Raw genomic sequence first — 21,857 nt, 5'->3', positions numbered from 1 at the left:
AATCAGTCTCTTTTGATCACTAAATTAATTCCAAATTAATTCTTGATCAATACCAATTAAATAATATGATTTCTGAGTTAATATATTATTCATATAATATATTAATAAAATCAAAAATAACCTCTTTCTCAAATATCCATCCTGTCAAATTGATCTGGTGAAGACAACCCAAAAGGACCATGCTACTATCGAGTCAAGTACATACCAATTATAGTTATGGGCTTAGACACCTAATCCAACATAAAATTGGAAACTTTACCCTTAAAAGTGTATTCCCAGTGTGTAGATGAAGTATGGAGTTTAGATCTGAAGGGTAAGAGCTTAATCAAATGAGATAGCTCAATCAGACAGAGGAAATCGATGAGTCCATAGAGGGACTTGATGGGTTGAGTTGGTTTGTCCGGTTTTAGCTTAAGCTAGAACTCGACGTGTCGGTGAAGGGACTCAACGAGTAGATTCGGTAGATCACGACTATGAGTAGCCTAGGAACTCGACGAGTTGGGTCAACTAGAAAGTTGACTTTGACCAAAGCGTTGACTTTGACCAGGGGTAAAATGGTCATTTTACCTTAAGGAGAATTATCAGGTTTTGACTAAGTGTTATTGTGATAATAATAGCTAGGGAGTCATGGGAGTAGCCGTCAGAGATTCCTCACTCGAGATTTCAGTAGTCAGGTTTGCCAGGTGAGTTTCCTCTAGTAGGATGGGTCTAAGGCACCAAGGTCGGCCCCTATATGTATGATTAGTAGCCGAGTTTCGGCGAGGCCCGTATCTTATAGTAGTCGAGTGTGGGCGGGACCTGTATCTCATAGCTTAGTTGAGTATGAATATATGATTGATCGATAGATTTAGAATACTTGTTGTCTGTGTAATACTTGTATGTATTTTCATTAGTTGAGTGTGGGCGGGGCCTATATCTTATAGTAGCTGAGTGTGGGTAGGGCCCGTATCTCATAGTAGCTAAGTGTGAGCGGGGCCCGTATCTCATAGCAGCAGAGTGTGGGCAGGGCCCGTATCTCTTAGATAGCAGAGTGTAAGCGGGGCTCGTATCTCCATGAGTGTGGGCGGGGCCCGTATCTCTTAGTTGCATGTTATACATGTATGGTATGTGGTAGTTAGGGGAGCTCACTAAGCTTCGTGCTTACAGTTTTCAGTTTTGGTTTCAGGTACATCCGATAGCAAGGGGAAGAGCTCAGGATGATTGCAGTGCACATACCTTTTGTTCAACCTGGGAAGTTTAGACTTTGATATTTTGGCACATGATTTTGACACAATATTTTATTATGATGATTTGAGACATATTACTTATGTTCTTTTTATGAGATGACAAATGGTATCTATGGTTTTTATAATTAATCAAAAAGAAATTTTTAGGCTGTATTTTTGGAATGTTTCATATGTTGTTTAACTTACATAAATTTTTGTTATTTAAGTGGTTTGTGCATTGTGCATTTTACATAATTTTTGTTATGTAAGTGGTTCAAGCATCAATATAAACAAAACAAATGGATTATTACAAGCATTAAAGGTGTTATGTAAGTGTTTTGTGCATTGTATGTAATAAATATTTGACTTTCGGTTCCTAATGGATTAATTACAACCAAGTGGGAATTATGCCCAGTTTGTTTTGTTATGAACCAGTTTACAAAATATAACAGTAGTTGAAACATTGTTATGAGAAGTAGTAGGTTTTGCATCGTACACCCCAAACAATGGTCACATTGGTTATCATGGGTCATGTATTGGCTTAATACCATGTATCATACTTTGGCTACTATAACTCCTTTCAAGATCCTTTAAGGTTGGCACTCACTACATGTGGTATATTACAAAATAGTTATTCCGAGTTATTTAAGGTGGTATGTCATTTAGGGGAGCACGATTAAGTTTTGAATGAACTCAAAGGATATTCGTTAAAGGCTCAACATCATATGAAAATACATGTTTCGGCACATAGGCGGGAGGTCAAGTTTGAGGTTGGGATAAATTTACCTCAAACTTTAACTTTTATTGGCAACAATTAATGGCATGATAGCAAAACGAGAAATTTGGATCAAGATAGTTTGGGTCTTATACAATACTCAAACGCATTGGGATGGTGTCACTGAAGTTTCGTTTGCTAGGTACAGTTACAATCTATCTTGTGTTTCATGTCTCCATCCTGGAAAAGATGTACGGGTTGAAGTAACCATTATAGATGGTGTGTGTTTCAACTGAGTGGTCAAATTGAGTTGGGCCAAGAAGCCAGATGAAAATATTGTCAAGAAGATTGTCGTGGATGACGTTCATTTTTGCCTTAGTGTTGTGTATTCAATTAAAACCACAAAAGGTGGTTTTACATGTGCATGGATAGACTTTTGAATCGAGAGACTAGTGAAAAAGTTGATTCACAAATCGATGATTTTAAGTCTCTTAGTACAAAAGCAAGTTGTTTGGATATAATGTTTCTTTGACATCATACCTTAAATGATCACATGGTATACTAAAATTATAATTATATATACCTTTTTTTTCAATAATATAATAATTTGATTTTTTGCTTATTTATGTAGTTGAATGGTGGCATAACTTTGGGGTGGGTGTGCCCGAACTCATGATGATTGCAACAAAAATATTAAGTCTAACTTGTTCCACTCCAGCTTGCAAAAAAATTGGAGTACATTTAATCAAGTACATACAAAGTGAAGGAATCACTTGACTATATGGGTAAAATGAATATCTTGATGTACATTATGTACAACAAGAAGTTGAAGCAAAAGTTTGTCTCAAAGAAGAAACTAAAAGAGGGTGATGATCCCTTATTTGTAGGAATTTGTCTTGTGATGATAAATAGATAGCCGACCCAAGTGACAAAGAATATGGAAATGGTGGAGAAATTGCAACATGTGGCTAAGTTCAAGTTCAAAAAGGAGGAAAGTTGAATTAAATCTGGTAGATGAAGATGATGATTTGGATGGTAACATGGAAGATAACGATACCCTTCTTTTCTAGTGATTTAGCTTCATTTGAAGACTAATATGCCTTTGTTTTTAATGATTTGACTTTGATTTGAAAAGTATTATGCTTTTGTTTTTAATTACTAATTTGGCTTGATTTGAAGACTAGTATGAATTTTAATATCTTTTTTATGTTTGATTTGGACTTTAGTACGTTTTTATGAATAATACAATATATTATTATTATTATTATTATTATTATTATTATTATTATTATTATTATTATTTCATTATGTCCTGAAGCTTACGCTTCGGTTCGCCTCAAGGCTTACGCTTCGTGAGGAGGAGAGTAAATGCATCAAGGCTCGATTTTGTATTTTAAAACCCTCATGTACATGGCAAAGTAACGTGGGGATGGGGTGAGGTTTGGGGAATAGAGCACTCGACCCCCGTCACTCCCTGGTTATTTGGTTATTAGCCTAACAGGATCAGACCCAACGTCTTTGTCTGGTTTTATGGGAAATACCAAGCCCCGAAAGATATATTTCCATCTCTAACTATAGGACCCTAATGCACCTATTAGAGCCCTTAAACCCTAAGTCAACCCCCAAGATAAAAGCTTCAATTTTTCAATAGTATACTTATACATGATACCATTTTTTACACTAACTCGTAACGTCATGTGGATGGTTGTACTGCCTCCTCATACATTCCCATGGCTGAGCCATCACATCCACGATTTCTACCGTGAATTTTCACCAAAACATCCATAAACATGTTTTTAAAGCATAAAATTGATCCATAATGATTCACCACCATGTAACATAACTATAGCATTACAAGGTCATAAACATCCTTAGATCTACCAAAAAAAAAAAGTCTAAGAAACCTAAATTGTCTCAAACCATTAATTTCTTGATTTAACATGGTTGTAAAGGGTTAAACCCATCAAAAATGAATTTAAGAACATGATAGCATTGCTCTAACCACATTAGACGATTTACAACATAAGCATTCCATAATTTCATCATGAATCGCTAATTGCATCATCAAAAACACAAAAACTAAAGTTTACAATAATTTAGCCCTAAGAGTTGATCCAATTTGCACCAACTTCTTGTATGTTGATAACATGTAAAAGCCCGAATCAAGGTGAGTCTATTCCATAAGCTCAATCCGTTTGCATACCTCTAATTGAACTATAAGAGAATGAATAGCAAGATGGCATGCCCCCAGGGTATGATCTATTTTCATAATATGCTTACTTGCAAAAAGGTTGGTGCACCTGCTTAAGCCATTTCCAAGTTGGGACTTTTAGGAGTTTCTACGTCGCTGAGTTTCCTGGAGAATCGTCTCCTTGGATTCACAAAGTATTTCTTAACATCTGAAAAAATTGAAATTATACTTTTCTGTTCGATCCGGCAATAATCCCTCAAGCTAATAACAACATAAATTACAAGAGCAACAGTTGAAGTCCCACTGGTCAAAACAAGAAGCGACGAAAAACTACCAAGACCCAAACTTTCATACTCATCATCATCTGAATCAATCTCTACACATTTCTCAGAACCAATCATTCTTTTCTCTATCTCTTGTAGGGTTCCACTTTCAGACACATTCAACAATGCTTTAGTAAAATCAGCCACCATTGGAGAACCTTTCGGAAGCACCTACAAACAAATCATATATATAATATAAATACAACTCGCCAACTCGGTATCCCCAAATTCAACAGATATTCAAATGATAAATTAAGAAAAAGTTTATATAATATTATAATCTTACAAACGCAAATCCTCCATCCCCGAATGTAGGTCCAGCAGTAATGAAGCTATTGCAGTACTTAGCAAGAAAAAGTTTAGTGAAAGGAGCCTCAAGAAAAACCGCTGATATTTCTTTGTTTTTAAGGGCACGTGCGTATCCTTCTGGAGAAGTGAAAGCTCTTATGTTGTGTTTCTTGAAACCAAGAACATCCACCAAATAACTGGCAACATGGGCTCCTTGGCCATACCCCACAACTGCATTACCATTTTTTAGGGTTTCAAAGTCTGTTACTTTAGGTATCAGCCGTTTCACAGTGAGCTGGCTGGTGAGACTAGCGGTGTAACACTGCCCGATGATTATCGCCGCCAACAGCCACGCCACTGTTGTCATTCTGGTCAAATTACTATGAAGCGCATCACCTGAATGATGACGATGATAACAGATTAACACTGTTACAAGAGGTTTGAAATGTGTGAGAAATGTTTAAAACTTACCATTTGTGAAGAACATTCTAGTAAACGCTAAAGAGAGAAGAGTTCCTGTGCGATTCAAAGCAGACCCTCCAAGTTCAGGGGTGTTTTTGTGCTCAATCAGCCATATCACAAAGGCGTTATATATATTGATTAAGATTGTTAGGGCCCACATGCTTAATGTAAAAGGCTTCACAAATAACCATTGTCCGTGATACGATGTGACAGGTACTATCATCACCAGCCCTGTTTCTGTGTACGGATGTGTGAACTCGGCATATTTATATCGCCTTGAAACAATTGATACATCACCAACTATCACATCAAATTTCTGCCAGAATAAATAAAGAATTTAATACCAATAACAAGAACAATATATGATTGATTGAGTCATTGATTTACCTTCAAATAAACTTGCTCCACTAGAGAATCGTAGGTTCCATTAAAGGGATGAAATTCATATGGCAAGTAATATGGCAAGAATTTGATGGTTTCTTTGAAAAGCTCAACTGAGTAGCCTCTGTATGTGAGATTATGATTTTTATGATCATATTTCACTTCTACAAACTTTTTAAACATGGCCATTGTTGGGACACCTACTCGTAATGGATTGGCATTTGTAGGAATAGCCCATCCTATTGGAGTATGCAACGGTTTCCCAGGCCAAAAAATGTAGCCTAAACTTTTTAAACAAGTGTCGTAAGTGGTTTTTTCATTAATAAACTCAGAAAAACCGAGTCCTTCTGACCAAAACCCTAGTTCTCTATAGTATTTTCCTATAACATTTATGATTGGAAATATATGTGATGCAAGTGGTTTTTGGTCAACGGATTGCCAGCTCCTGTTGTTGTTGGTCAATGCTAAGGCCACAATCAATGTAGCATCATACGCTTGAACTGCAAAAACCCCAGGGATGTTGTTTTCTTCTTCAGGTTGTTCGAGTTTAAACTTTTTCTGAAACTTTGTGCTAAAATCATCAAACTGTGAGCCCGTATTTGTGAAGAAACTCCCAATTCCCAAAACGCCTTCCATCGTGGAAAAAGTAGAGGAATTTAGAGTGTGGAGAAGATCTGTGATTAAACTTGTTGTGATCCACACATAACCCTTTTCCATCATCGCCATGTTCTTTGCATTTTGAAAAAGGCGAACGCCTGTTTCCAAAGAGGAATGAAGAAGAAACACTCTGCATTGTTCTTTACTGATTCTTTCGAGTTCTTTTGGCAATGAAAAAGAAGAGGATAAAGGTGAGAGCTTTACAATGCTGCTTATTTCGACAGTACTAGATTCTTTAATGGCTTCCATGAGATGTGGAATGACTTGAGTGGATGCTGAGTTGATATCTTCGTATATGAAAGTAAAACGACTCCATCCGTAAGACTCAAGAATAGCAACAAAAGCTTTCGTTTGAGGAAACTGAGAAGGTGAAGCTTGAAATAGGTAGGGCCACCTATCTAGTGCCCGTTGAGGAAGTGAATCAAAAAGAGAGAAAGTTGGAACTTGAGCTTCACTACATACCTCTGAAACTGAAAGCACTTCTTCCAAGGTCTGTAACCCTAAAATCGCCTCCACTTTATGTGTTTCAATCAGGTATGTGGCTGCATTTCAACCAAGTCCAGAAATTGTTATCTGTCTGAAGGTAGGATAGAGGGAAAAAAAAGGTAGATAACGATGCACAAGGGATCCTCATAAACTAGATAAATTTTGTAATTTAGCCTAACAATCCTAATTACTTTGAAGAGAATAACAAAAAATTAACAAATTACACCAACTAGCCACTGAAATCGTAGGTCATTGGCCGTCTATGATTTCTTTAGTTCTTCAGAGAACATACAACCTTTAATGCACAGATATGCATCGTCCACTTGTCCGTTTCAAAACCATTTGTGAAATGGTCTAGCAGATGTGCTCTTTTTGCTTTTTGAAGTATAAATACCCTTTTTTTCTAACCCCTCAATTTTGTACTTACAAAATTTCTTGTGCTTAATACCGGCGACGGTATTAGCGGCGACATTTCAAATATATTGTCGGTAATGCCTTTGTTGCCGCTAATATCGTTGCAGGTAATGATAAAAAACATCGATCCGTGTTAAATGTTCAGGCTTCACCACAACCGTCGATCTTGATTCCAATCGAATGGTTAAATGATGCATCGAACAAGATTATTACCGACGATAGAAATAGCGGCGACCCCGTCACCACTAATACCCTAAAAAATGTTGACAGCGAAAACTTCCCTCCATTTACCATTGAGTGTCGCCGCTATTGATCCCTGTCGATGCTATTACCGTCGTGGGTAATAGCTTAAGTCAATTTCATCCACCTGTCAACGTTTTGCTTTCTCACTATCACTCCCACTTCTCTTCTCCGGCGATTCCGACTCCACTCCGACCCTTTGGAAAGCTTAAGGTCGTTCCGATTACCACCTCTGACTGATAGGAACACCATTGGGGTTTTCATACCAACAATTTTGGGGAGTTTACCAGCGATTAGGTGTGTTGTCGGCGACCCTGCGACCACAAAACCACCGACAGTAAGTAATTTCCCATCCCTCCTGTCGGTTTTCTTCTCATGTGAAGTATGTCCACTCTAAAATAACTTTTTGTGATCAAGAAATCCACAAATAGCCATTTTTGTTGCTGCTCCGGCATGCCCACCGCCATTGTAGATTTTCCTAGTGAAAACACCACCACAGGTGCTTCTGATTTCAATTTCAGGTTAGTGACTCTCTTTAGTATGCAAATAGATGGTATTTGGGAAGCAAACAGATGGTATTTGAGCTAAAACAGATGGTATTTGAGCTAAAACAGATGGTATGCAAACTTTTATGAGCGAAAATAATTATAGAATTATTTTTTTCATATTCAAGGTTATAATAAGAAATCTAACAATTATTACATAAATTTGATGGTATGCAAACATATGGTATTTGGTATGCAAATTTGTTTAATCCAACAGTTTATATGTTTATAAGTGTATTTTGTCTATGTTTATGTGTAGTTGGTATGCAATCATGTATGTGTGTATAAATTTATTCATATGTATATGTATGTATTGTATATATATCTGTATATGTATGATGGATGTATGTATACTGTGTATATGTATATTTGTGTTGTAACGTCCCGACTCTCAGGTATTAATTTTAAAGCTTTATTTTTCATATTGAAAGGTCTACTCAACGAGTTGGATGCCTTGACTCGTCGAGTAGGAACGTCTTTGGCCACGTGTTTAAGTGAGCAACTCGACGAGTCGGAGGACACGACTCGACTAGTTGGAGTTAAGGATGAAACCCTAATTATCGGAGTTTTCCACCATATTTAAAGGATCATTTGCCTATAGAGCCTTGCATGCACGTCAAGTTTGCAACTTTACGTGATAAACATGCCTTGGGAAGCTTGATCTGCAATATGGAGTTTTGGAATGGCTTAAAAAGCATTTGAATAGAGAAAGGAATGAAGGGACTTAAGTAGTTGCATGTCCAACTCGGTGAGTCCGATGAAGATTGTCGTGCAAGGATTTCTGCATGGACTCGACGAGTCAGCTAGGGTTTTCCCGACTTTTGAACATGCATGAACTCGGCGAGTTGCAGGGAAACTTGACGAGTCAACAAGGGATTTCACAACTACTCGAGTTCTGAAAGTACTCGACGAGTCGGGTCAATATGGACGGTTGACCTTGACCATTAACTTGGACTTTGACCAAGGGTTGACTAGTTGACTTCTGGGGTATTTTGATAAATTGGAAATTTATGAAAATGGTCTTATGGTAAATATAGGTGGTGGAATTCGTAGCCTTGGTTCGAGAGTTGGAGTTTATCACTTTGATTTGACAATTAAGAAGTGAGTTATCCTCACTATACTAAGGGGCCAAAGGCACCAATGTCGGTCCAATTGGATATGTTATCCTAGTAGTTGGAAGTATGTTGAGTATGAGTTAGTTTTGCATGCTAGTTGTTATGCCAGTTTGGTACGTCTGTAGGACTACTTGTGTTATTATTTGATTATCTGTATGTGCATTAGTTATGTTATATATCGACATATTATGTGGGTTGGGTTGAGGTTGTACTGCACCGTGCGGTAGCCAACAAACGCTGGAGTATTCTAGATATGATTTGAGGATCGGGCATGACATGCCAGACTCATACTGAGGACTCGGGATCATTCCAGATACGAGATGAGGGGCGGGTGGGGCATGCAAGACTCGTAATGTGGGCTCGGTAGCATTCCATATACAAGTTAAGGGCCAGGTAGGGCATACCAATCTCGTAATATGGGCTCGGTGGCAATCCAGATGTGAGCAATGGGCCCGGAAGGCAATCCAGACTCACACTATGGGCCTAGCGGTGATCCAATTTGTAAAGTTGTGGACCCAGTACATGTTATTTGTATATGTGTTATTTGTAGTGTATTGGTATTTTGGGAGAACTGACTAAGCTTTGGGCTTACAGTTTGAGTTTTCGTTTCAGGTACATCAGATGATCGTGGGAGGCACTATGTTTTTGGGATACTTTGATATTAAACTACTTTGAAAACGTTTTGTAATAACTAATGGCTTTTGAATGTTTGAAAAAAGTTTTAAATTAACTTGATTTTTATGGGTGTTACAAGTTGGTATCAGAGCCTTGGTTTGAGTGAATTAGATGAACACTTATGTGAATCCAGTCTCAAACTAAGGAAAAGATTTTCAAAATGATTTTCAAAGGTTTTCAAAATATCAAAGGAGGATGCATGGTGCACGATCAGCCGGAGCCAATAAGTAGACCCCAAAATACCATACGGTAATTTGATATTGTGATACGTTAAAACAACATGCTAGTACTAGGCTAGGGATCTTCAGGAATTGCATGATAGAATTGCCTGATTACATGATGTCTGATAGCCTAGGGTTTTCTTATATGAAATTGACATCATTACGGTAGTTTATTGTGTATGCATCACGGCTATACATAATTAAGATCTTATAGCCTGAGAATGTTTGGTTTTGCTTTATTTTCTGTTCTTGTTTGATGAAGAGCTTAGGGTAGGATCAGGTATTTGAAAGTCTATAGGGTCCAGCATTATGTATGGCTAGCATACACGAGTTCTTCAGTGTTATGGATGGCTAGTTGGGCACGTGACTGCATTTAGCATAGAATATCATCCGCAGACTGACGACCAAAGCAAGCGGACTGTATAGACCCTCGAGGACATGTTAAGGGCTTGTGTCATCAATTTCCGTGGGATTTGGGATTCCCACCTACCCCTTGCAGAGTTCGCCTACAACAACAGCTATCATTCTATTATTAATGCCCCACCTTTTGAGTTGTTGTACAGGCGGAGATGTCGCACCACCATCTGTTGGGGTGAGGTTGGTCACAGAGTGATGGGGCGGACAGAGGCAATTTTATAAACTACTAAGAAGATTCAGCAGATTAGAAAGCAGTTACTAACTGCACAAAGTAGACAGAAGAACTACACCGACCGACGCCGATCAGAGTTAGAGTTCCAGGTCGGTAACATGGTACTCCTGAAGGTCTCGCCTTGGAAGGGTGTGATCCGCTTCAGGAAGATGGGGAAATTGGGGCCCCGTTACCTTGGGCCATTCAGGATCATTACAAGGGTTGGCAAGATATCTTACATACTAGATCTTCTAGAGGAGCTCAGTCAGATCCACAATAGTTTTCACGTTTCGCAATTGCGAAAGTGCATTCTAGATGAGGAGGCAGTAGTATCATTGGATGACATTCAGGTCGATGAGCACCTGAATTATGTGGAGAGGCCCATGTCCATCCTGGAGAGGAAGGTGAAGGTTATGCGGAACAAGGAGATATCCTTGGTAAAGGTACAGTGGGAGCACCGTAGAGGCTCTGAGTGGATGTGGGATCCGAAGGCTGAGATGCAGGAGCACTATCCGGAGATGTTCACCACAGCGGACTTCGAGGACGAAGTCTAGTTCAAGTAGGGGAGAATTGTAACTCCCCGACTCTCAGGTATTAATTTTACAGCTTTATTTTTCCTATTGAAAGGTCTATGCGAAGAGTTGAATGCCTTAACTCGTCGAGTAGAAACGTTTTTGGCCACATGTTTAAGTGACCACCTCGACGAGTCGCAGGACATGACTCGACTAGTTGGAGTTGAAAGATGATACCCTAAATTTCTAGGTTTTGCACCCTATTTAAAGGATCATTTGCCTCCTTAGCCTCCCCTTACAGTCCCTTGTGAATCTAGAAACCCTAATTCATGTGTGTGCTCCATTCTTGGTTGATTTTCAAGCTTGGAAGGTGATTTGCAAGGAGAAGACTTGAAGTATAAGAGGAGTAGTACAAGAGGAGCTAGTGGATCTGCCTCTTCTACTTCTTGGCATCAGTTTGAAGGTAACAGGTCGTTACCTTGACCTTCCATCTTTCTAGATCTCTTTATGTTGAAGATTATGGCTTTCTAGTATATATCTTAACCATTTTCAAGTATAGGCTAGGATGTGAAGTTGTAACTTCAAATACGATATTATCTTAGTCTCTATAGCTATAAAGTCTCCAGCATTAGCAATTATGAACCTTTCCTTTTGAGTTAAACCCCATTATAAGCTTGGATTTGACATTCTAAGCCTATAGAGCCTTGCATGCAAGTAAAGTTTGCAACTTTACGTGATAAACATGCCTCGGGAAGCTTGATTTACAATATGGAGCTTTGGAATGGATTAAAAAGCATCTAAATGGAGAAAGGACTGAAGGGACTCGACAACACGACGAGTCCGATGAAGATTGTCGTGCAAGGATTTCAGCATGGACTCGGTAAGTCAGCTAGGGTTTTCCCGACTTTTGAACATGCACGAACTCGATGCGTTGCAGGGAAAATCGATGAGTCAACGGGGGATTTCACGGATACTCCAATTCTAAAAGGACTCAACGAGTCAGTGAACTGCACTCGACGAGTCTGGTCAACATGGATTGTTGACCTTAACCATTGACTTGGACTTTGACCAAGGATTGACTAGTTGACTTCTAGGGTATTTTGGTAAATTGGAAATTTATGGAAATGGTCTTATGGTAAATATAGGTGGTGGAGTTCGTAGTCGTCGTTCGAGAGTTTGAGTTTATCACTTCGATTCGACAGTTGAGAGGTAAGTTATCCTCACTATACTAAGGGGTTGAAAGCAAAAATGTCGGCCCATTGGATATGTTATCCTAGTAGTTGGAAGTATGTTGAGTATGAGTTAATTTTGCATGCTAGTTGTTATGCCACTTTGGTAGATCTATAGGACTACCTGTGTTATTATCATATTATCTGTATGTGCATTAGTTATGTTATATGTCGACATATTAATTGGGTTAGGTTGAGGTTGTACTGCTCTGTGTGGTAACCAACAAAACCTAGAGTATTCCAGATATGAGTTGAGGGTCTGGGAGGGCATGCCATACTCATACTGAGTACTCGGGAGCATTCCAGATACGAACTGAGGGCCAGGTGGGGGTATGTCAGACTCGTACTGTGGGCTCAAGAGCATTCCAGATATGAGCTGAGGGCCAGGTAGGGCATACTAGACTTAGAGATGGAAAAAAAACTCGTACCCAACGGGTACCCGAAACCCTAACCCGAGTTAACCGGGTAAATCTCCGAGTTGACCGGGGATGGGGACTGGGATGGGTATTACCCGAATATAAAAAGCAGGGATGGGGATGAGGATGGTTTTACCTGTCGGGTACCGATACCCGTACCCGAAACCGGCCCAGATGGGTACCCGATATATATATATATATATATATATATATATATATATATATATATATATATATATATATATATATATATATATATATATATATATATATATAGTACTATTTATGTTTTTATTTTTAATAATGCATAAGCAAATGTTCATTAGACAAAATAAAGTTTTCTAACAATCAAACGTATAGTTTTGGGAAGACTTTTTATGTCTTTTTTTGCAAAGAATGATTTAATTTGTAACTTTCAATATTATTGTTCGTGTTTGAAGACATTCGGTGATTATAGTGTTTTATATTAGTTTTGTTATTTTTTTATTGGTTAATATATAATTATGAGTTATTTTTCATAAAAGTTTAAAACTTTGTAACGGGGAAAAATCCCCGATTACCCATTGGGGATGGGGATGGGGATAGATTTTTAATCCCCGATGGGGATGGGGTTGGGTATGGGGATGGAGATGGGGATTCGGGTATGGGGATGGGGAACACGAAACCCGGTATACCCGTACCCATTGCCATCCCTAACTAGACTCGTATTGTAAGCTCGGTGGCAATCCATATGTGAGATGTGGGCCCGTAAGGCAATCCAAACTCACACTGTAGGCCTAGGGGTAATACAGTCTGTAAAGTTGTGGACCCAGTACATGCTTTTATTTGTATATGTGTTATTTGCAGTGTATTGGTATTTTGGGGGAACTCACTAAGCTTTGGGATTACAGTTTCAGTTTTGGTTTCATGTACATCATTTGATCGCGGGAAGACAAAGGCATGATCATATAGCTCCCTACAGTTTATGACTATGTTTTTGGGATACTCTGATATTAAACTATTTTGAAAATATTTTATAATAACTAATGGCTTTTGAATGTTGAAATTTTTTTAAATTGGCTTGATTTTTATGGGTGTTACATGTATGCAATCAAAAAATTATGTACGTATAATGTATGCATATGTGTATTTGTATATATTGTATATATTTGTGTAGGTATGATAGATGTATGTGTGTTTGTGTGCAATAAGAATGTATGTATGTAGGATGTCTTAATTTTTATGACTTAATTAGGCAAGCCTCAAAATTACAATGCTATAATTAAAAAAAAAAAAAGTAGGATGTTATAAATTGTAATGTCATTTAATGCTATAATTAAAAAATAAAAAGTAGGATGATATAATTCATTTCGTCATGTAAAGTATAATGTATAATTGAAACTTTATTTGGATTCCTAGTTTGTGTGCATTTGTAATAGAAATTGTATCTGTATATCTTATAATTTTACAGGAAATGATGTCGATCTGACTCTTGTTTTTGTACACCATGGCTGATGTTATGGGTCATGGACATAGCGGTGATGGAGTTGAGGACCCACCTTTCCCAAGTGGTACAGGTGCTGGTCATCATGAGCAGGATGGTAAGTCTTATTATGATTTTTTTACTATTTTTATTCAGATAATATAAAATATTGTTTCTAATAATTTTTAATTATATTTGTAGTTGTGCTACACAGGAGAGCACGAGGCAAAGCAAAAAACCTTAAGCTTAAAAGAGCGTTCTTACAGAATAAAGGCAAACCGATTAACATGGAGTATAATAGGGATATGATATATGATCTCGTAGGAGAGCTGAAGAACATGTTTGCATGCGAAGTTGGAAAAATAATGTGGTGGATGGTCCCTTTTGATAAATGGACTTGGAAAAAAAAAATTCCCTCACAATAAAGGATATAATAAAACAACATTTAGGGGTAAATTATTTATATAAGAATAATTTATATGGTTAATTATGATTGGTTTTTACTTGGCTAACTTTTTCTGTTTTGTAGACATAGTTTAATTTGGATGGGATATCCCAGGATCCAAGTGTTGCTATGTTGTTAGAGAGTTTTTTAAGCGACTTTGTTAAAAGGTTATTGAGAGCGTCAAGCTGATGCAAAAGAACACTTTTTGCAAGTCGGAGGGTATGAGGACATCCCAAGAGCATTAGCCAACCCCCACATGATATGGAGGTTGATAATTGGAGAAAAACAATTGAGTATTTTCAAACGGCTGAACACATAGCTACTTTAGAAAGGAACAAAAAAGTCTGTCAAATGCAAACGACCGTAAACCATGGGGGTCGAGATTGTATAGTAGTACTTGTTATAAGAAGGTAACGTACGATATTTTTCATTATTTTTTTTAAAATATAATCTAATTTTTAATGTTAAACAGAACCTAAAGATAGTGGAAACGTTTTGCAAGGCTCATGTCGATAGGAATGGTGTATTTGTTAGTGTCGAGGCAGAACACTAATACGTAAGTATTAAATTATAATTTGATCATATAATTAAGTGTTTATTTATTCTTAATTGTTAATCACTTTTGGTAAACACAAAATCGGTTAGTGGATAGCTCTTAGAACAAACGCAAGGGCCAGAAGGTGAAAAAGAGTTAACACCGCTCAAGAAAGTGCTACATTCAAGAGTGTACTAGGTAAACGACGTGGCCATATCAGAGGCACTGGGCGAAAAACTTATGTTATCCTGCCGATTGCACAACCACCACACCCATAACTATAACACTTGCTTTCTAATCGCTTCATCATTCGGGACCGTTACCCGATCATTAGTTATCTTAAGGTTTCGGGCCTTGAGGGAAGAGAGGAGTAGCCCTTTTTGGATGTTGGTATTATAGATTAAGTGATTCGAGTGTTCGATTGTGTTTTGGAGCCCAAGGGTATATAACCGTAATTTGGCAGTTTGGGCCATTATGAAGTTTTGTGTTTTTGTTCAGAAGGTCTTTAGGCGAAGGTGAGTTTATAGAAGTGTAGGGCTTCTTGTCACCTTTCCGTGGATATAAAGTTCCTCGGAAACGGACTTAGAAAGAAAGAGTTATGGCTAAATGAAGTTCAAGTGTTTTGCAGCTTGGTCGAGTACGTGGGGCGTACTCACCAAGTATGTGGGCGTAGTGGGTAAATAGATCGCTATCTTCTTTTGAGTATGCGAAGCGTACTAAGGGTACGCAGGGAGTACTCCTTTTAACAAGAAACCCTAATTTCTAGAGTTTTACCCCTATTTAAGCCCCATTTATTCTTGTTTCTTGTTCTTATCAGCCTCCATGCCTCCTAAACCCTAATATTGGACCCCTAGCCACCATCTTGGAGTTCTTAAGCTTTTATGAGGAATCTTGAAGTGTTTTTGTGCATCTTAAAGAGATTGGAGCTTGTTGAAGTATCATCACTTGGAGTGGGGCTTGTAGATCCAAAAGTTTCCCATCTTTTTCAACCAATTGAAGGTAAAAAAAAAACTTTAATCTTGTTATCTCTTTTGAGTGGATCTAGTTTGCGGTGGTTGTGGCACATTTTGGTCTCTTTGGGTTGTTTTTATGTGAATGGTTTGCCCCAAGAGTTTAGTCCCTAGATATGGATGTTTTAGGTGTCCCAAATGCATAAAAATGCAATCTTGATGGATAATATCAACCTATGCATGTGTATTAGCCTCTTTGATGAAGTTGCAAAGTAAGAACTTGGATTTGGGACGAATTAAGCCATGCAAAAGCTCAAATTTAACAACTTTATGGATTAAGACATGTTTTGGAACTAGATCTGAGCATTAGACGTTTTGGCTTAAGGGATTAAGGCATTTTCTAAGTTGGTTGTGGGCAAGGTGAGTACGCGGGGCATACCTCCTAGTACGTGACGTGTACTGAGTATAATGGGCGTAGGCTAAGCGTCCAACTGAGTATGCGGGGCTTATGGTGTCAATTTGGATATTTGGGCTTTGGATTTTAGCAAAATAAGGAAAATGGTAAAATGGTCTTTTACCCTAAAAGGTTTGGTTATTAGACTAGAATTCTTGTTTGGGTCGAGAATCAATTATTGATTGAATATTATTTAATGATGTCAGTGCAAGGTTTCTGGTAATAGCATTTCGAGTTTTCAGTTATCTTGGTTTGAGGTGAGTCTTCTCACCATATCCATGGGTCGAAGGCATCCATGCCAGCCCATTACTTGTTATATAGAATGCTAGTTGTCTTTGTGATACTTTATTGGAAGACCTCGAGGGTAACCCGTGGCATTTATATGGAAGACCATGGGGGTAGTCCATGGCACTTGGATGTCAGACCATGGGGGAAGCCCACACCATTTTAAGGAAAGACCATGGGGGTAGTCCATGACACTTGGATATCAGACCATGGGGGTAGCCCATGACATTTCAGGGAAAAGACCACGGGGGTAGCCCATGGAAAATGTATGTATGATATGTGGTATTTTAGGGACTCACTAAGCTTTCTTTTTACAGTTTGTTGTTCATGGTTTCAGGTGCTCCTGATTCGAAAGGGTGGACTCAACTTGATCGCAACACATACACCCATGTTTTTCCGCAACTTGTGATTTTGGGATTGTACGCTGATAAATATTTTATTATGAAATACTTCTAAATGGTTGAAAAAAAAAAGATAAATGGGTGTTTTGATTATATTAAAAATGAAAATTTTACATTGTGGTTTTTGGGACGTTACAACCACCACAGTCATCACAACCATCATAGGTAAAACAAGATTATTTAATTTCAATCAATGCATGTTGATTTGGTAATTTTGGTTTGTGGTGATTATTTTCTAAAAGCTTTGGTAATTGGTTTTTTGTCCTAAGTGCAAGAAATAAAAATGTACTTTCGTTTTTTGTCTTAGTTTGAAAATAGCAATGTACTTTGGCATCAATAAATGCATGTTGATTTGGTAATTGTGGTTTTGTCCCAAGTGCAAGAAATATCAATATACTTTTGGTATTTCTTGTATTTAAGTGCAAGAAATAACAATGTACTTTGGTATTTCTTGTATCTATGGTTCCTTAGCACAAAAAGAGTAGATTATTTAATTTCAAAGTCTCATGTATCTATATAATGATTAATAAATGCATGTTGATTTGGTAATTATTTTTGTAATTGTGTTTATGTTTTAAGTGCAAGAAATAGCAATGTACTTTGGTTTTTTGTCCATAGTTTAAAAATAACAATGTACTTTTGTAGTTTTTTGTTTACGTTTGATAATTTAACTTATATATATATATATATATATATATATATATATATATATATATATATATATATATATATATATATATATATATATATATATATATATATATATATATTGTTATTTATTATGTAGCTGGAAAATCTCCGGGCAATGCTCAACGACCCAGCATGTAAGGATGAGCTTTATCCATTTTTTCAATCGGGGAAAGATCAAGGACGAAACGATGAGAACGGAGGTGATGGTTCGTCGGATAATTAGTTTTTATTTTGTATGTTAGACTTGTCGTGACACTTTGATATTAGCTTGTTGTAATTATAAAACTTTGGTTGTTTATTTTGGTATGAAATTAATTATATATGATGTCGTTACACTATTTCGTAGTAATCCGATATTATGCAACTTTTTTTAAGTATTTAATGTCGTTATATATCGGTTTTTTGGCACCAAAACCGTTGATTAAAAAAATTATTAATAAAAAAATGTTATTACTTGCGATACTATAAGCGGCGACAGTAGTATTACCGGCGACATGTTAATCAATAGTGACAGAGCAGTAGCAGCGATTTTGACCGGCGATATTTCTACTCTTTACCGGCGACTTTTTTCGCCGCAAATTCCCGGTTTTTCTTGTAGTGACACTCTCTTAATCAAGAACACGGAGGAGGAAACCTTATTTGTATAGTCACAAAATTACAAAATTGAAATCTCAGAGTGTAATGAGTTTTGTTTGTTAAATAATAAATATCCTAAGAACGAAGCAACCCCAAAAATATAAACAGTTAAGATTAATGCAATTTAAATACAAAATGTGAGATTTTCATAAGAAAAACGATGTGTGCAGAGAAGATAAATGGTAAAATTGTGTATAATTTTCTATTTATTTTTATTTATTTTTTTAGCATTTAAATAATGGGTTAATGATTTTTTTTGGAAAATATTTCTATTTTTATTTTCTTTCTTTGTAAGTACATACTAATACCATTTCATCCAAAACTATAACATACTTATTGTTTTGCAATAATATAACATGAAAAAATTTCGATTTATTGATTCTTCACATATTCGCCAAAAAAGGAGTTAACTTTTGATGTCTTTAACGGTGTCTTGGTATAATCAGAGAGTCTTCGTCAATGTTCTTGATTCACAGAATGTGAGTTTTTCCAATTTTGTAACTACAAAAATGAGGGGTTTAGAAAAAAAGGAATTTATACTTCATAAAGCATAAATAGTGGATTCGCTAGACCATTTGATAGATGGTTTATTCATTTTGCGAACGTACAAGTCGACGATGCATATCTGTGCATTAAAGGGTTGTATGTTCTTAGATGAATTAAAGAAATCATAGATGGTCCTTACCGACATGCGATTTTAATGGCTAGTTGGTGTAATTTGTTATTTTTTTAGCTATTTTCTACAAAATAATTTGGCTTTTTTTGGCTAAATTAGCAAATTTCTCATAAAACTATATAAATATGATTAATTTAACGCACCAACCAAGCATCTTAATTTGAAACACGCAATGAATCCTCATATCCCTATATAAACCGGCTTAATTAACAGACCATTTAAGCATCTTACCGACGAATAGTCAGTGATGAATTTAGAACCAAAATCAACGTGGTTCCTTATAGGGACGGAACACGAGCATTCCGAACAAGGGGGCCGAAACCACAACTTCAAATCATAGTTAAAAACCTAATGATTGTTACTAATTTCTTATTGTTAAAGATTTATATAAACAAATACATTTTAAGGTGGACTTTTCAACCATAGTCGACTAATTTTTTTTGTGATTCAGTCTTATAACAATAAAAAGAAAATCTTAATTATTATAGATATTATTAACCATAACTAATAAATATATAAAACTTATATAGAGATATTATATAGATATTATAAATATTATAACAATAAAAAGAAAATCTTAATATATATATATATATATATATATATATATATATATATATATATATATATATATATATATATATATATATAAACAGATAATGCTATATAGAGATACAAAGAGATAAAAATAAAACTTTTTTATAGTTTCGAGGCACTTGATAAATATACAGGGACTTGAAGATTTTATGTTTCCTAAGCAAACTAGGGGTCTATATCACTAAACTAAAGTTGCCACATAAAAACAAAATGAAATTGAAACTCTATCAAAGTTCAAACGATTGTCTAAAAGAAGAGAAAAATAGGTAATCTGACTTGTGAGAGGCCGTGTGAATAAATACAAGGAGATCTATAGATCGGAGAGACTGTAGAAAACCAGAGATGTTGAAAGGAGGAATCATCAAGATGAGAACATGGATTACCTTGAGGGACGGTTTCCGGCCAGCCAATGATGGGAATGAGACGGTGACTGGAGACGGGCGTCTGATGTTAGGGTTTAGGAGTTTTTAACTTTTTTTTAGATTTGTTTGCTTAAGTTTTTGTGGGTTTAGATATATATTTTGGAGATGGTTTGTATTGTATCTGTTAGGTTTTTTTTGGATAAATAGGGTTTAGAATTTTCATCGTCCATAGTTTAGATTTAAAGGTTTGGATTATTATCTCTATTGATACAGTTTTTAATTAAATATTTAAAAAATTTATAATTTCATCGGTTTCCTCCCAATATTTCCTGATATTGTCCTCTTAAATTCTTATGTTTAAATTCAATATTTGGTATAAACTAATGAGATCTTCAGTATATTAAGGCTAAAAACCTAGGGGGCATCGTCTCCCCTGACCCCTTAAAGGTTCTGTTCTTGTTCCTTATATAAATGAAATGGAAAAAAGTATGAAAATATAGATTTCTTGGCAAAAATAAGGTGTTTTTTATGTTTTTTTATATAGAATTTTTGTATTAAAAAAGAAAAAACATAAGGCCTAGGTGAGTGTGAATAGTTAAATAGTATGTGGATAAATACGTTTTCTAGGGTTTCTGAAAATAGAATACACCTTTTAAATTGGTAATACTAGAAATCATATCGTTAAGCTTTGCTAAGACACTATTATCTCATACTCTAACTATCAGATTGTGCTAATTAACAATAGCAGAAAAGGTGCTTCAGAAATTTAAAAAGCTCATGAAATCGAGAAACCTGAAGAAGAAGATCAATGCGACGCTCGGAATTGGTACTTCCATAGATTAAACTAGTCGCTAGAAACCGGTATCTAAAATCCCCATGAATAAGATAGGAAGCTTTCTCGAAGGGGAGTCTAGTAGTCAATATTCATTTGTCTCAAAATCTCTTTTTTCAATAAAATAAAAAGATAAAGTTGAAAATAATTAATTTGTCATTTCAAAGTTCAAATTTAGTCATATCTCAAACTTTTTATCCAATTTATTACATGAAACATATCGATTTTAGTTTTTTACCAAAAAAAAAAAACATATCGAACAAAAATAAATGGCATTAATTAGATGAGTTAAGTTACCTGCATGGATTGCTTGAACAATATTTCTTTTTGAATTTGTTGTGTAAAGCGTTAAGTTCTGATTCGTTTTTGCACTGAAATCATCTCTGGCAACTTCCATGGCAATCCTAGCCTCTTTGCCTACTCGAGATGACATATCCACAATTGCACCAATAACAAATGCATCACTAGAGTTACTTCGTATAGATTTGGCATCGATTTTAACAATAAAAGGTATCTTAAACAAACAAATGGTGAAAATAACGCTAAGAGACATAAGCTTGTTTTTCATTATAGGAAAAGAAAGAATATGCCTAAAGACAATCTCACCCAACTTTCTCTTGGTACTCATTCACCATACATATAGAAAGAGATTAGAGTGAGATATAGGAAAAGCTGTGATCTAACTTAGTTATTACTGAAAGTATATGAGTATTATACTATAAGAAAAGTCAACAAAGACTATACAAATGATTTCAAGGTTTTAGCCATAACATAAAAAATATATCTTCAGTGTATTGAAGTCAACTAACTACATTTTCATTAGAGATGT

General features: G+C 36.2%; 1 protein-coding gene across 1 annotated transcript; it reads right to left on the bottom strand.

Moving 5' to 3' along the window:
* Positions 1 to 3,884: 3,884 nt before the first annotated feature.
* Positions 3,885 to 21,596, bottom strand: LOC145046387 (glutamate receptor 2.7-like). Its single transcript, XM_078994676.1, has 5 exons — positions 21,326 to 21,596; positions 5,572 to 6,764; positions 5,194 to 5,500; positions 4,721 to 5,118; positions 3,885 to 4,605 (listed from the first exon to the last, which is right to left on the bottom strand). Exons 1-5 carry the CDS (start codon positions 21,594 to 21,596, stop codon positions 4,225 to 4,227), a joined length of 2,550 nt encoding a protein of 849 aa, XP_078850802.1. The 3' UTR covers positions 3,885 to 4,224.
* Between the last annotated feature and the right edge of the window lie 261 nt (positions 21,597 to 21,857).

This window comes from Lactuca saligna, chromosome 5, assembly GCF_052625555.1.
Source record: "Lactuca saligna cultivar CGN05327 chromosome 5, ASM5262555v1, whole genome shotgun sequence".
NCBI classification, from domain to species: domain Eukaryota; kingdom Viridiplantae; phylum Streptophyta; class Magnoliopsida; order Asterales; family Asteraceae; genus Lactuca; species Lactuca saligna.
Note: the sequence above shows the minus strand (reverse complement) of the source record. Positions and strands in the feature narration are given on the sequence as shown.